The sequence below is a fragment of the Pseudophryne corroboree genome, chromosome 1 (genome assembly GCF_028390025.1).
Source record: "Pseudophryne corroboree isolate aPseCor3 chromosome 1, aPseCor3.hap2, whole genome shotgun sequence".
In the NCBI taxonomy this organism is placed as follows: domain Eukaryota; kingdom Metazoa; phylum Chordata; class Amphibia; order Anura; family Myobatrachidae; genus Pseudophryne; species Pseudophryne corroboree.
The window spans coordinates 158,815,207-158,830,951 of NC_086444.1; the positions used below are offsets into that span (position 1 = coordinate 158,815,207).

Sequence of the window (15,745 nt, forward strand, 5' to 3'; positions counted from 1 at the left end):
CACTGCCACGGACCAGTATAGATGGTGACAAATGGGGAGGATAAGTAGATCTGAGTATCATCCGTGTACAGATAATATCGAAATCCAAAAGAACCGATTAGTTTGCCAAGAGATGTGGTATAGATTGAGAAAAGCAGAGGACCTAAGACTGAGCCTTGCGGCACTGCAGCTGATAGATGTAGTGAAGAGGAGGTGGATTCAGAGAAACGAACGTTGAAAGAGCGAGGATGAGAACAAAGAAAGGGCTGTGTTCCGAAGACCTAGGGATTATAGTGTTGAGAAGAGAGTGGTCAACAGTGTCAAAAGCAGCAGAGAAAGTAGAAGAAGTGAGTAATGGCCTTTAGACTTAGCAGTGACCAGATCATTCACTACTTTAGTCAGTGCTGTCTCTGTACAGTGTTGGGAACAAAAGCCTGACTGAAGTGGGTCCAATAAGTTGTGCGAGTTAAGAAAGTGTGTGAGGCGAATGTAGGCAAGTCTCTCAAGTAGCTTGGAGAGGTATGTGAGGTGAGATATGGGATGGTAGTTTGAGAGAGTCAGGGTCAGAATTTTTCTGAATGGAAGTAATCACTGCATGCTTGAACAGTGATGGAAAGATACCACTAGAGAGATTACAGGGATCAAATGAAGAGACAGTGTCAGAGGGTTCAAGGAAGGGAATTGAGCAGGTCACTGGTTGAGAAAGAGCATACCATTTCATCCCGGATCTATCCATCTTGTCCTTGAAATAGGAAGCAAGAGCTTGCACACTGATAGTAGCTGGTGGGATTGGTGAGGGAGAGATAAGAAGTGATTTAAATGTATTAAAAAGTTGCTTGATGTTAAGAGGTGAGAGATTGGAAATATGTTTGTTTGGCAGTGTCCAGAGCATTACGATAAGAGTGGTAGATGGTCTTATATGTGAGGAAGTCCTTTCAATTAATTCCTGTAACCAGAACAACATTTTGCATATATGTATTTAAAAAGAGACTGATGTCACCAGCTGTATAGGACAATTGCCATTAAAGTGCACAAATAGCGGAAGCAGCAATTGTGTTGGCAGAGTATTTATGAGAATGTAGTCCATCCCTGCACTAGGATGGAGTGCCTTGTGTATATTGGTCATGAAGTGCCCCAGTGATTTCACGGACTGCTAGCGAGCTGATAGGCTGCATTCTTCTGAATATTGCGCTCAGCCAAACCTGGACAAATGTACCCAAGAGTTAGGAACCAAAGTCAAAAGTACTAATGAAGGTAGCACAGGATCACCCAATTACTAAGGATCCCCTGGTGGCCAGGATATGTCCAACTATGGAGTCAGCCTACAAATACCAGCTTCCATTATGTGCGTTGGTAAACCACTCACATCTACTTTAATCCAGTGGTTCCCAAACTGGGTCCCGCGGGGCACTTGCAGGGGTGCTATGGGTTGACAGTCCAGGATCAAATCAGATCACTCCAGCGCTGTTGGCTGCCAATCAGAAAATATGCGGCAAACAGAAGCACCACATAACGCATTAAACACTTAATCATTTTTGCAGAATTTCTCAATGACATACTTTTGGGATTGGGGGAGAGCCGTGTTCCAAGAAGTTTGGGAACCACTGCTTAATTCCATTATTCTTTTTATGAAATGACAAATCAAGTTTTCAATTTGTTTCAAAGTTAAATGATGTGGCTGGTTTACATTCATATTGCCCAATTATAAGCGTTCTACAGATGCGTAGTCCTAATAACTTCACTTTGTATTCACAATAATACAGCTGAGCTGACATGCAGCTGGTGAACTTAAACGTACATATGCTTTGCCAATGGTAGATTCCTTCTGCAAGCTATTATATTCACTCTCTCTTCAGTCTTCAATAAGCAAATATAACAAGAGACTAAAACATGTACTGTGCAATTTTTTTTAATATAAATATATCAAATTATAACATTCTATTAAAATAATTATTTAAATGTAACAGGTCTTGCTTTATTTTGAGTAATTAATAAATACATAACATAATATAATAGTACAGGCTTTACAAATTCTTATCGCAGATAAATAAGGTAGAGGTGTTGATTGGCTACATCAGCATACCACTCAGATAACGGATGGGCTTCTGTGTGCAGGATCACATATAAACCTGTTATTGATTAAGAAACCTTATTTCTGGGCTTTCTCAGAAGAGCAGCATTTAAGCATGACTACAACTTGAACAGGTAGAACTCTGCTGAAAATGTAGACACATGTAACATGCAATTATCTGGCACCAGGAAACGGACAGTTCATCTCTGTGTCTGTCTGTGATGTGTATATGGCACCTATTAGGTGTTTGCATTATGTAGAATATACAGACTAGAAATCATTGGTCCCAATAATTTAGGCATGTGGATCAATTAGACATTGCCTGCGGAGGAGCAATAGCATTCTGCATGTGTATTCTCGGTAGATATTCTGCTAATCTGTCCAAACCCTTCCTTCATATTACCAAACGTCATTTATAGTAAAGTACAGACATCTGTATTCCGCCTCCGGAACCAGAGCTGGATATAGAAAAGTTATCTACAAAAGGACATGAATTCGAGCCATTCAATTGCATGTGGAAATAAGCAATTTAAGAGAATATATAGTATAAATAAAATTCCTCTGTAATATTCTAAGATACCTATGTTTTAAACAAAAATTAAAATATACATTCAGGGCTTTTCTTGTATGATTTTCCAAAGGTCCTGTTATGTGTCTCTGTTACTTCTGTGGGAAGTTCTTATTCAGTACTTCCCTCTAACAATTATACAGCAGTCTTCACAGTAATAATATATAGAGAATTTTTTGGGAAAGACCCAGTGAATTATACTGTACAATGTATTTGCAGAAACATATATATAGAAATATAAATACTACCATTACTGTCCCTGTTTGTCATGACATATCTGCACCAAACTAAACCCCATCAAACAATTCTTCATTAATCACAAAGAGAACTTCTCGTGTCAATCACCCACTGACACTGTCACACGTATTACAATAAAATGTTCTGTGAACATAACTTATCCAATGGCTATAAATTAGTAAATAAATATTATTAAAATTATGGTACCACGTTCCAGCTGACATTGAGAAGAACAACACAATACAGACGTATTATTACTGTAGGCGAAGTGCACAGTTATGCTTAATAGTCCAGTGTTCCATTTATCAAACTGCCCTATGGTGGGAATGGTAGGCAACTGCATTAGAAATCCATGAAATGATAACAATATTCCTACCAAACGATGTCTATTTTGAATTCTGCCCGTCATAACTAAGGTCCCCAACCCCCGCCCACTCTGTCCAGCATCCTGCATCACAATGTTCTCACTCCACATTAAGGCGACGAGATCACCAGCTGATCACTCACCCTGAAAATCTTGCAGTATTAAATAAAACTGAAATAAATATGTTGTATAATGAGAATTAAGAACACAATGAAAAAAACTAATAACCCATGGCTTCAATTGCAATGTAATCTGTGAGATCCCAACTGTACGTACACCTGTAGAAGCATGGACTTTAATAAATTATTTAAAAAATTTGTCAATGGTGTTACAGGATCGACTTGTCTTGGCTTTCTTAGAAGCTGGGTTCTGCTGTGTTGTTCCTGGCCTGTAACAAGAGCACAACAAAACTCTCACATTAGTTACACATTCAAAATGGCTGAATATCTTTTAGAACATGTGAATGTGGTTAACCTGAAATCTTACTCATTTCAGGATTCACTCACTGAAAATAAATGAACCCAGCCTATGAATGTAACACATACAAAAGATTAAGATGATGTGTGTAAATGTTTGGGTACCCTCGCAGTTGAGTCAGTAATACCATTTCTTAGGCCCCAACAGTGACCCAGGGGTTGTCTCTAGAGAATAGGGGACCCGTGTGCAGACTACGTGTGTGGGCCCCCTCCTCTCCCGTAGCCGTCGCAACGCTGCTAGCACTCTGAGCACTGTAGACTCTGGCACAGTGCCAGAGTCTACAGCGCATGCGCAGGACTCCGAAAAATGGCCGCCGCACCATTTTTTCGGAGTCCTGCGCATGCGCTGTAGACTCTGGCACTGTACCAGAGTCTCTAGTGGTCAGTGCGCTAGCAGCGGCACGACGGCTACGGGAGAGGAGGGGGCCCACACACGGTCAGCGATGGACCCTGGAAAGGTAACTATAGAAGAAATGGGTGCAGTGTGGCCCCCCCCCCCCCTGCACTCAGGGGCCCGTGTGCACCGCACACACTGCACCCATTATAGAAACGCCAATGCAGTGACCCTACTAAACTCTCAGGGTTCTGTGCCTTTCTTGAACACCCCTGGGCTCCTCTAAGCAGCAAGTGAAGATCTTGACTGCTGCAAAGCAGCAGAATGGGAGAGGGCTATGAAAAAGCTCCAAATGTTTCCAGGAATAAGGGGCAGCCAAACATCCATTAATTGCCACATACACCAGTGACAGTGACAGATGTGTGCTATTTTTAACCCAATGGAAAAGTTGTCCTTCAAAAAAGAGCCCTCGAATCGTTGCCTCTCTCCCCCCATAGCATGGCAATTGGGAGGTATGTAAATATGTTTACGTGTTTCAGAGAGCATTAATTGTGCATAAAACAGGCTCAATATACCTCTAATGTGCATAACACTGTACACCATGTGGAAATGTAACAAAAGTGTGTCATTATGGCATCTCCCTCGCCGAATCCTGATGTAAGAGCTGAACATGGTAAATAAAAGTATGCCATTTATATGCTTAATGTAGGTAAATGCATAACCCACTATCAATCACATGGATCGCCAGATACCAAGGAGTCCTGCGTCTATATACAAGCCAGAGGCTTTCTCCATTGTTTGACCCACCCATAGGATTGTGACAATGAATTGTTTGCAACAAGAAAAGTAGCTTTGTTTGTTATATGATGAAACCATGATAGGCACACCCCTGACTGTATGTATGGGAAAGGCTAACGTTCTGGCTAAACCTCCCAGCATCGCACCTGTTTACAGGTAAGCCTTCACTGAAGAGCTATGTAATTGTTATTACTGGTTTAGGGTGCATTTGGACTGGGGCCAGTAAGGATTACTTATTAAACACAAAGTACAGACTGGGAGCAAAAGATAGAAAAACCCCTACAGAAAAAACTGTCTTTCTTCTCACAGCCCCAGAGCAAGTCCAATTTATCCTTAAATTGTTATTTTAAGAAAGAACTGTAGGGATTGTCCCGGAACGCCTTAGACACCCACCTAATGACTAAGTAAGAAATAGGAAGTGTCCTATTAGCTTAATTAGTCCATAATAATTACTTGCATTATGCAGTACCATCAAAAAATGCTGGTTGTCTTCCGCAGCAAGTGTGTGAGATCACTTGTCATGTATGAGACCCCGTGTGTGTGTGAGATAGCTGATATTTGTGTGAGACCGCGAGTGTGTACTCCTATCCATCTTCTTAAGGAAGTTCTATACTTGGTACAAAAGTTCTGCCTGAAATCAGACTGATCTACGCACAACTCTGACTAGCTCCCAAGTCAGGGCATAGTTACCCTACGTGCTAAAACCCAGTTACTGCCCAGTCACACCCACTAACCCCCTAGTGGAGGTGCAGCTGATGTGTACAGGACTCTGACTAGCTCCCAAGTCATGGCACAGTTATGTCCAGCATTTGTGGGCACTAGGCTACATGCAGAAGCAGCCAGTATCACCTGCATGCCAAAATAATAAAGCCTTTGCACCCACTGCATTGCAACATGGTTTGTCCTGGAACAGTTACTTGCTCTGTTTTGCTTTACTCCCACCTCAGAATCAGGATTGGTTGTGGATTCTATACTACATACTGTATGTGGGCATTGCACCAAGATATCAAATAAGCCCCAGTGAGATCAAAGTAGAAAACTATTTCTGCTGCAGGGTACGCCTGCATATAAGACAATATATAATCTTTCAGAAGCATATTTAAGAATTTGAATCCTACCTTTTTGTTCGGGCTGTGGATTTACTGCTTTCATTTTTTCTTCCTGTGTTCCCTGTTGGTTATAAAAAGGAAGATAACAGTTGTAATTAGTAAACAACAAAGGAAACCTAAAATACTGTAAATACTGTTGCAGAGAGGGTATTTTGCTATGCACACCAGACTTAACCTTCTCATAAAAACTATCAATAATAATCGACAGTCACAACTTGTAACCAGCTGCCTAACAAATATATGCATGGACATACTGTAGCTCTGGATATACATATTCACAGATGTTAGAAACATTTATAACAGTATGTTAGAGACCAGTTACATTGTTGTAGTGCTTGTGTATACAGGTAGCTATTTTCATAGCCAGACAGGTCTCCTGTGCATGAACGTGTCTAGCCTGTTCTCAGTGTTATGCTACTAAATAAATGACTTTTATTGCTGTATATAGCAGGAAAACTATTTTCATTAAACGGATATAAAATGTATTTGACTTTGTATGTAGTTTGTTAGGAGGAAGACTGCAGGTTGGTGTCCTCTGTACATTTGTCAATTATTGTAAGTGAGGGGTATGCAGTCATTGGGGACAATTCAATTGATTACGACGTTCCACCGTGCGATGCCGACTGCACACATATTGGCTATAGACAGTAGGGCTGACATTGCACCTCTATGGGGTGTGAGGGAAAACTTGCTATACTGTTCTGGAATGGCACATTGCGTCCATTTGAATTCCTCCCTATGACTCCAGCTAATATGGGACTGCAAGACTTAGCAGGTGATACGGGTAAGGGAGGGCGCTCTCCACGCAGCGGGCTCGCCACAGGTTCTATTCCCACTCTATGGGTGTCGTGGACACCCACGAGTGGGAATAGTGCCCGTCAGTTGGCATGCTGGTAAGCGGGCAGGATCCCGAGTGCCGGCCACATGACCAGATCCCTGTGATACAAGCCAGATCCATAACTGGTCATGCTGGGCATTGTAGTCCCACAATAAACCACAGTTTGTATAAGGCGGCATTAGGGTCTCAGTGTGCGTGGCAGAGGATAGAAAGTCTTCTACATAAAAAAAACCAATGCAGTAGTCACAATCTGATCTTTTTGCGTTATCAGTCTCTTACTATGGAGTTCAGGGTTATTGTCAAGAATGTCATTCAGTTCTACAAGACTTCTGAAATTTATCCAAGTGAAATTCAAAAAAATGTTTACCTGTCAAAAAACAAACACACACATGAGGGCATATGTAATGAGGTCCGAGGTTTGCCGCAGGTGCGGGATGCCAGACGATTTTGGAGGCTTTTTTTTTTTTAAAGCGGCAGTCATTTATATGGCAAAACCATGCCTTGTAAATGACTGCCGCTTTAAAAAAAACGTCCAAGATCGGCTGGCATTCCGCACCTCCGGCAAACTTCAGACCTCATTACATATGCCCCATGGTGTTTGTCAAAATACTGTATAAACTTTGGTGGGATTTTCTTCGATAAGCAACTTTTTCACATTGTCATGGTCAATCTATAATCAAGACAAAGTTGGTGACGGTGTGGGGTTCCACTCAGGCAGTCCTAGAGCGGGAGGTCCCAGGGTCAAGTGCAGCAGGCGTAAAACTGATCTACATCATTGCGGCCCCACTCCGCTGAAAAATGTAGTGATAGGCAGTTTTCCTGCAGCAGGAGCCAGCAAATCACATCATCACTGCTCCACCCCACCCATTTCACTGTAGGAGTGGAGTCTCCCATACATTCCAGGAGAGTATGCAAGCACGACTTAGAAGCAAAATAATAAGAATTTACTCACCGATAATTCTATTTCTCGTAGTCCGTAGTGGATGCTGGGGACTCCGTAAGGACCATGGGGAATAGCGGCTCCGCAGGAGACTGGGCACAAAAGTAAAGCTTTAGAACTACCTGGTGTGCACTGGCTCCTCCCCCTATGACCCTCCTCCAAGCCTCAGTTAGGATACTGTGCCCGGACGAGCGTACACAATAAGGAAGGATTTTGAATCCCGGGTAAGACTCATACCAGCCACACCAATCACACCATATAACTTGTGATCTAAACCCAGTTAACAGCATGATAACAGAGGAGCCTCTAGAAAAGATGGCTCACTACAGCAATAACCCGATTTTTTGGTAACAATAACTATGTACCAGTATTGCAGACAATCCGCACTTGGGATGGGCGCCCAGCATCCACTACGGACTACGAGAAATAGAATTATCGGTGAGTAAATTCTTATTTTCTCTGATGTCCTAGTGGATGCTGGGGACTCCGTAAGGACCATGGGGATTATACCAAAGCTCCCAAACGGGCGGGAGAGTGCGGATGACTCTGCAGCACCAAATGAGAGAACTCCAGGTCCTCCTCAGCCAGGGTATCAAATTTGTAGAATTTTACAAATGTATTTGCTCCTGACCAAGTAGCTGCTCTGCAAAGTTGTAAAGCCGAGACCCCTCGGGCAGCCGCCCAAGATGAGCCCACCTTCCTTGTGGAATGGGCTTTTACAGATTTTGGCTGTGGCAGGCCTGCCACAGAATGTGCAAGCTGAATTGTACTACAAATCCAACGAGCAATAGTCTGCTTAGAAGCAGGAGCACCCAGCTTGTTGGGTGCATACAGAATAAACAACGAGTCAGATTTTCTGACTCCAGCCGTCCTGGAAACCTATATTTCCAGGGCTCTGACAACGTCTAGCAACTTGGAGTCCTCCAAGTCCCTAGTAGCCGCAGGCACCACAATAGGTTGATTCAGGTGAAACGCTGAAAACCACCTTAGGGAGAAACTGAGGACGAGTCCTCAATTCCGCCCTGTCCGAATGGAAAATCAGATGAGGGCTTTTACAGGATAAAGCCGCCAATTCTGACACGCACCTGGCCCAGGCCAGGGCCAACAGCATGACCACTTTCCATGTGAGATATTTTAACTCCACATATTTAAGTGGTTCAAACCAATGTGACTTTTGGAACCCAAAAACTACATTTAGATCCCAAGGTGCCACTGGAGGCACAAAAGGAGGCTGTATATACAGTACCCCTTTCACAAACGTCTGAACTTCAGGGACTGAAGCTAGTTCTTTTTGGAAGAAAATTGACAGGGCCGAAATTTGAACCTTAATGGACCCCCATTTCAGGCCCATAGACACTCCTGTTTGCAGGAAATGTAGGAATCGACCTAGTTGAAAATTCCTCCGTCGGGGCCTTACTGGCCTCGCACCACGCAACATATTTTCGCCAAATGCGGTGATAATGTTTTGCGGTTATATCTTTCCTGGCTTTGATCAGGATAGGAATGACTTCATCCGGAATGCCTTTCTCCTTCAGGATCCGGCGTTCAACCGCCATGCCGTCAAACGCAGCCGCGGTAAGTCTTGGAACAGACAGGGTCCTTGCTGGAGCAGGTCCCTTCTTAGAGGTAGAGGCCACGGATCCTCCGTGAGCATCTCTTGAAGTTCCGGTTACCAAGTCCTTCTTGGCCAATCCGGAGCCACGAATATAGTGCTTACTCCTCTCCATCTTATAATTCTCAGTACCTTGGGTATGAGAGGCAGAGGAGGGAACACATACACTGACTGGTACACCCACTGTGTTACCAGAGCGTCTACAGCTATTGCCTGAGGGTCCCTTGACCTGGCGCAATACTTGTCGAGTTTTATAAACATGTGGAAGACTTCTGGGTGAAGTCCCCACTCTCCCGGGTGGAGGTCGTGTCTGCTGAGGAAGTCTGCTTCCCAGTTGTCCACTCCCGGAATGAATACTGCTGACAATGCTATCACATGATTTTCCGCCCAGCGAAGAATCCTTGCAGCTTCTGCCATTGCCCTCCTGCTTCTTGTGTCACCCTGTCTGTTTACGTGGGTGACTGCCGTGATGTTGTCCCAATGGATCAACTCCGGGTGACCTTGAAGCAGAGGTCTTGCTGAGCTTAGAGCATTGTAAATGGCCCTTAGCTTCAGGATATTTATGTCCGTGGTCACCAGGACCCAGTCCTGAATGTGCGGCCCTCTAGAAGATGAGCACTCTGCAACCACCACAGGAGAGACACCCTTGTGCTTGGTGACAGGGTTATCCGCTGATGCATCTGAAGATGCGACCCGGACCATATGTCCAGCAGGTCCCACTGGAAAGTTCTTGCGTGGAATCTGCCGAATGAGATTGCTTCGTAGGAAGCCACCATTTTTCCCAGAACCATTTCATTGATGTACTGAGACTTGGCTCGGTTATAGAAGGTTCCCGACTAGCTCGGATAACTCCCTGACTTTCTCCTCCGGGAGAAACACCTTTTTCTGGACTGTGTCCAGGATCATCCCTAGGAACAGAAGACGAGTCGTCGGAATCAGCTGCGATTTTGGAATATTGAGAATCCCATCGCGCTGCCACAACACTACCTGAGATAGTGCTACACCGACCTCCAACTGTTCCCTGGATCTTACCCTTATCAGGGAATCGTCCAAGTAAGGGATAACTAAAATTCCCTTCCTTCGAAGGAGTATCATCATTTCGGCCATTACCTTGGTAAAGACCCGGGGTGCCTTGGACCATCCATACGGTAGCGTCTGAAACTGATAGTGACAGTTCTGTACCATAAACCTGAGGTACCCTTGGTGAGAAGGGTAAATTGGGACATGAAGGTAAGCATCCTTGATGTCCCGAGACATCATGTAGTCCCCTTCTTCCAGGTTCGCAATCACTGCTCTGAGTGACTCAATCTTGAATTTGAACCTCCGTATGTAAGTGTTCAAGATTTTAGATTTAGAATCGGTCTCACCGAGCCGTCCGGCTTCGGTACCACAACAGTGTGGAATAATACCCCGTTCCCTGTTGCAGGAGGGGTACCTTGATTATCACCTGCTGGGAATACAGCTTGTGAATGGCTTCCAAAACTGCCTCCCTGTCAGAAGGAGACATCGGTAAAGCCGACTTTAGGAAACGGTGACGGGGAGACGTCTCGAATTCCAATTTGTACCCCTGAGATATTTGAGACGGGCCCCCACCGTGCCTGATTCTGCTTGTAAAGCCCCAGCGTCATACTGAGGGCTTGGCAGCGGCGGGAGAGGGCTTCTGTTCCTGGGAACTTGCTGATTTCTGCAGCCTTTCCTCTCCCTCTGTCACGGGGCAGAAATGAGGAACCTTTTGCCCGCTTGCCCACGAAAAGACTGCGCCTGATAATACGGTGTCTTCTTATGTTGAGAGGCGACCTGGGGTACAAACGTGGATTTCCCAGCTGTTGCCGTGGCCACCAGGTCTGAAAGACCGACCCCAAATAACTCCCTTAATAAGGCAATACTTCCAAATGCCGTTTGGAATCCGCATCACCTGACCACTGTCGTGTCCATAACCCTCTACTGGCAGAAATGGACAACGCACTTAGACTTGATGCCAGTCGGCAAATATTCCGCTGTGCATCACGCATATATAGAAATGCATCTTTTAAATGCTCTATAGGCAATAATATACTGTCCCTATCTAGGGTATCAATATTTTCAGTCAGGGAATCCGACCACGCCAACCCAGCACTGCACATCCAGGCTGAGGCGATTGCTGGTCGCAGTATAACACCAGTATGTGTGTAAATACATTTTAGGATACCCTCCTGCTTTCTATCAGCAGGATCCTTAAGGGCGGCCATCTCAGGAGAGGGTAGAGCCCTTGTTCTTACAAGCGTGTGAGCGCTTTATCCACCCTAGGGGGTGTTTCCCAACGCACCCTAACCTCTGGCGGGAAAGGATATAATGCCAATAACATTTTAGCAATTATCAGTTGTTATCGGGGGAAACCCACGCATCATCACACACCTCATTTAATTTCTCAGATTTAGGAAAACTACAGGTAGTTTTTCCTCACCGAACATAATACCCCTTTTTGGTGGTACTCGTATTATCAGAAATGTGTAAAACATTTTTCATTGCCTCAATCATGTAACGTGTGGCCCTACTGGAAGTCACATTTGTCTCTTCACCGTCGACACTGGAGTCAGTATCCGTGTCGGCGTCTATATCTGCCATCTGAGGTAACGGGCGCTTTAGAGCCCCTGACGGCCTATGAGACGTCTGGACAGGCACAAGCTGAGTAGCCGGCTGTCTCATGTCAACCACTGTCTTTTATACAGAGCTGACACTGTCACGTAATTCCTTCCAACAGTTCATCCACTCAGGTGTCGACCCCCTAGGGGGTGACATCACTATTACAGGCAATCTGCTCCGTCTCCACATCATTTTTCTCCTCATACATGTCGACACAAACGTACCGACACACAGCACACACACAGGGAATGCTCTGATAGAGGACAGGACCCCACTAGCCCTTTGGGGAGACAGAGGGAGAGTTTGCCAGCACACACCAGAGCGCTATATATATACATGGATAACCTTATATAAGTGTTTTTCCCCTTATAGCTGCTGTATTTTTAATACTGCGCGTAATTAGTGCCCCCCTCTCTTTTTTAACCCTTTCTGTAGTGTAGTGACTGCAGGGGAGAGCCAGGGAGCTTCCCTCCAACGGAGCTGTGAGGGAAAATGGCGCCAGTGTGCTGAGGAGATAGGCTCCGCCCCCTTCTCGGCGGCCTTATCTCCCGTTTTTCTGTGTATTCTGGCAGGCGTTAAATTCATCCATATAGCCCAGGAGCTATATGTGATGCATTTTTTTGCCATCCAAGGTGTTTTTATTGCGTCTCAGGGCGCCCCCCCCCCCAGCGCCCTGCACCCTCAGTGACCGGAGTGTGAAGTGTGCTGAGAGCAATGGCGCACAGCTGCAGTGCTGTGCGCTACCTTGTTGAAGACAGGACGTCTTCTGCCGCCGATTTTCCGGACCTCTTCTGTCTTCTGGCTCTGTAAGGGGGCCGGCGGCGCGGCTCTGGGACCTATCCATGGCTGGGCCTGTGATCGGTCCCTCTGGAGCTAATGTCCAGTAGCCTAAGAAGCCCAATCCACTCTGCACGCAGGTGAGTTGGCTTCTTCTCCCCTTAGTCCCTCGATGCAGTGAGCCTGTTGCCAGCAGGTCTCACTGAACCTAAAAAACCTAAAACTAAACTTTTCACTAAGCAGCTCAGGAGAGCCACCTAGTGTGCACCCTTCTCGTTCGGGCACAAAAATCTAACTGAGGCTTGAAGGAGGGTCATAGGGGGAGGAGCCAGTGCACACCAGGTAGTTCTAAAGCTTTACTTTTGTGCCCAGTCTCCTGCGGAGCCGCTATTCCCCATGGTCCTTACGGAGTCCCCAGCATCCACTAGGACGTCAGAGAAAAAGGCATGTTATCACAACAAATGAGTTAGCTGGAAAAAGTTTTAGACATCACAAATCTGTCATTAACCTTATAGCTGGAGTAACACACCACTCTACAGCAAGTCAAGCTCACAGCAGTGGGTAGACCGCTTCTCTCAGAGTCCTGGTAAAACTAACAGTCACTCTGCCATGGTTTCCACCATAAGTACAACTCTATAGGCTGCTGGTACAACTACCCATCACTATCCAGATCACTGCCCATAGTAACCTCTCCTCTCAGGTCCTGTTAAAGGAACCCATCGCAACTCAAAGTACTGAAGATAATGACCACCGCTGCAAAGGATCCTGCAAAACTGGAATCCACAGTGACCACTCCTTTATAATGTACTGGAAGAACTACTCTTCACCGTAGAGAATGCTGTCTATGGTTCCATGCCCATACTGTAGAACAAAGGGTAGCTAGGTATCAGATACAGGTCTACCAAATTCCAGATCTTAATGTCTGTAGAGAGACAATGCTATGCTACTCAAATACAACCATGGGCATTCTAATTTCATTATTTCTACTGACCTTAGGAACAACAACCATAATACTGAAAACAGGTCTCCCTGCCAGGCACCACTAATGGAACCACAAACAATGGATTTAATTGTAAATAGCTTTTTGGTCTAGTATCACTATCTAGAATAATCTGTTCCATCAGATCTTTCAGTGTTGGCTGGATAGTAGCAGAGATGTTACAGTCTAGAGTGGCTCTTCAATATCTCCACGGTTAATAAATACTAGAAAAGAAATAAAATATACATTTAATTGCTGGGGACATATAATGTTGTGGCCAACAACTTTCACATAGGGATAGGTACCTGGGCATCACTGAATTTAGATAGTATCCCTACAGTAAAAGAAAATGATGCATGTAATCCACTAACATTGCTTGTGGGTTGTTATGGTTTAGTGGAAATGTGCACACTTCAGTGATGAGATTCTGTCTAGTTACAGTCAGACAATACAAATTGTATGCAATACAAATATGTAATTGGTTTCCACTGCTTACTGCACACATGCATCTAAAGACAATTCAGTCAATTACATAGCGAGGTCTGAGAATACAGTACATGAAATCGCCACTGTGTGCTTGCCGTGGCAGCACTGGCCAAAAACCTCAGTATGGTTTGAGGGCTTTGGCATATCAGAGTTTCACAGCTGTGTTGTTGTTGATCTACGGTAGTCTCTTCCTGATTTGCGTCTATTATTGTCTGTGTGTATTTTGGTGTACCGTCGTGAAAATGTCGGAGCTTGAATATGAGCGAACGAACATTACATTTCTTATTAAACTTTGCAAGAATGGAAGCGAAATCAGAGAGCTGTTAGTGCCAGTTTCTGGGGTTAATGCTATGAAGAAATCAGCAGTTTACAAGTGGGTGAAACGTTTTTCCGAGGGAAGAGAAAGTGTTACCGACGATGAAAGATCAGGACAGCCAGCAACGAGCAGAACTGAAGAAAACATTGCAAAAATGTGTCAAATTGCGCATGAAAATCATTGGCTGACTGTCAGGAGCAAAGCAAGTGAACATAAATCAAGTTTACTATTTGGAAGTACTGAAAAGGCTGCGTGAAAAAGTTAGAAGGGAAACAATCTGAACTTTTTGGCAACAACTCATGGGTCTTGCGTCATGACAATGCACCTGCTCACATGGCACGGTCTGTGAGGGAGTTTTTAGCTAGTAACAAATAACTGTGTTGGAACACCATCCCTATTCACAGGAACTAGCCCTCGAATTATTTTTTTCCCTGTTCCCGAAGTTAAAAAAAAAATATTGAAAGGAAGGTATTTTGATGACATTGATGACAACAGGAGTAATACGACGGAAGTTTTGAAGGCCATTCCACAAAACCACTTCAAAAAAGTTTTGACAGGTGGACTAGGCGCTGGCATCGGTGCATAGCTTCCCAAGGGAAGTACTTTGAAGGTGACCACCGTTATATTCAGCACTGAGGTATGTACTGTAGCACTTTTACTGCGATGAGTTTGCAAACTTAATTGTCATTCATAGCTAAAGTGTTCTAATTTGCACCTGGACACAATAGAGTATTTTGCAAGCACAAATGTTCGTTACAAATACATTCTTCACTGCGGAAAATGTTTGTGACACACAAAAAATGATTGCTTTCTTCAGACACGGTCTTCTGTATAATTTATAGTTTTGAACATTCTAAGTGTTAAAATACAACTGAATATAAATAAAAAGTAACAATTCAAACTAGTATTAATCAAAGCACAGCATTCACAATTTACATTTAGAGGGCTATGGAGGATTGATCATAACATCAGCTCATTACGCCGAAAGGTGGAACGTACATATTCTCCCCAATGCTGAATATCAGTCATTCATATGTTAGTTTGCCTGGGGAATAAAAATGAATCTGCACTGCAATTTGTTACAGTGCAGACGTGTAATGCGTTACACGATTGCAGAGGAAGATGTACAGATAAGATATTGTTTCCCTACTATAAGTAACTCTCACTGGCACTTCCGAGTCCATTAAACTATCAGAGAATTTGCTCATTAACCAGAATCCCCACCACTCTGATCATAAA

General features: G+C 44.2%; 1 protein-coding gene across 3 annotated transcripts in view; it reads right to left on the reverse strand.

Annotated features, from left to right (window-relative positions):
• Window positions 1-1,900: 1,900 nt before the first annotated feature.
• Window positions 1,901-15,745, reverse strand: part of POLK (DNA polymerase kappa) — a 309,870-nt gene continuing 296,025 nt past the window's right edge. For all 3 annotated transcript variants that reach the window (XM_063963814.1, XM_063963824.1, XM_063963822.1), the window contains 2 exons: window positions 5,946-5,997; window positions 1,901-3,607 (listed from right to left, as the gene is read on the reverse strand). In XM_063963814.1, coding sequence (XP_063819884.1) covers window positions 3,523-3,607; window positions 5,946-5,997 — 137 coding nt within the window. In that variant the 3' untranslated portion in view covers window positions 1,901-3,522. The remainder of the gene's footprint in view (window positions 3,608-5,945; window positions 5,998-15,745) is intronic.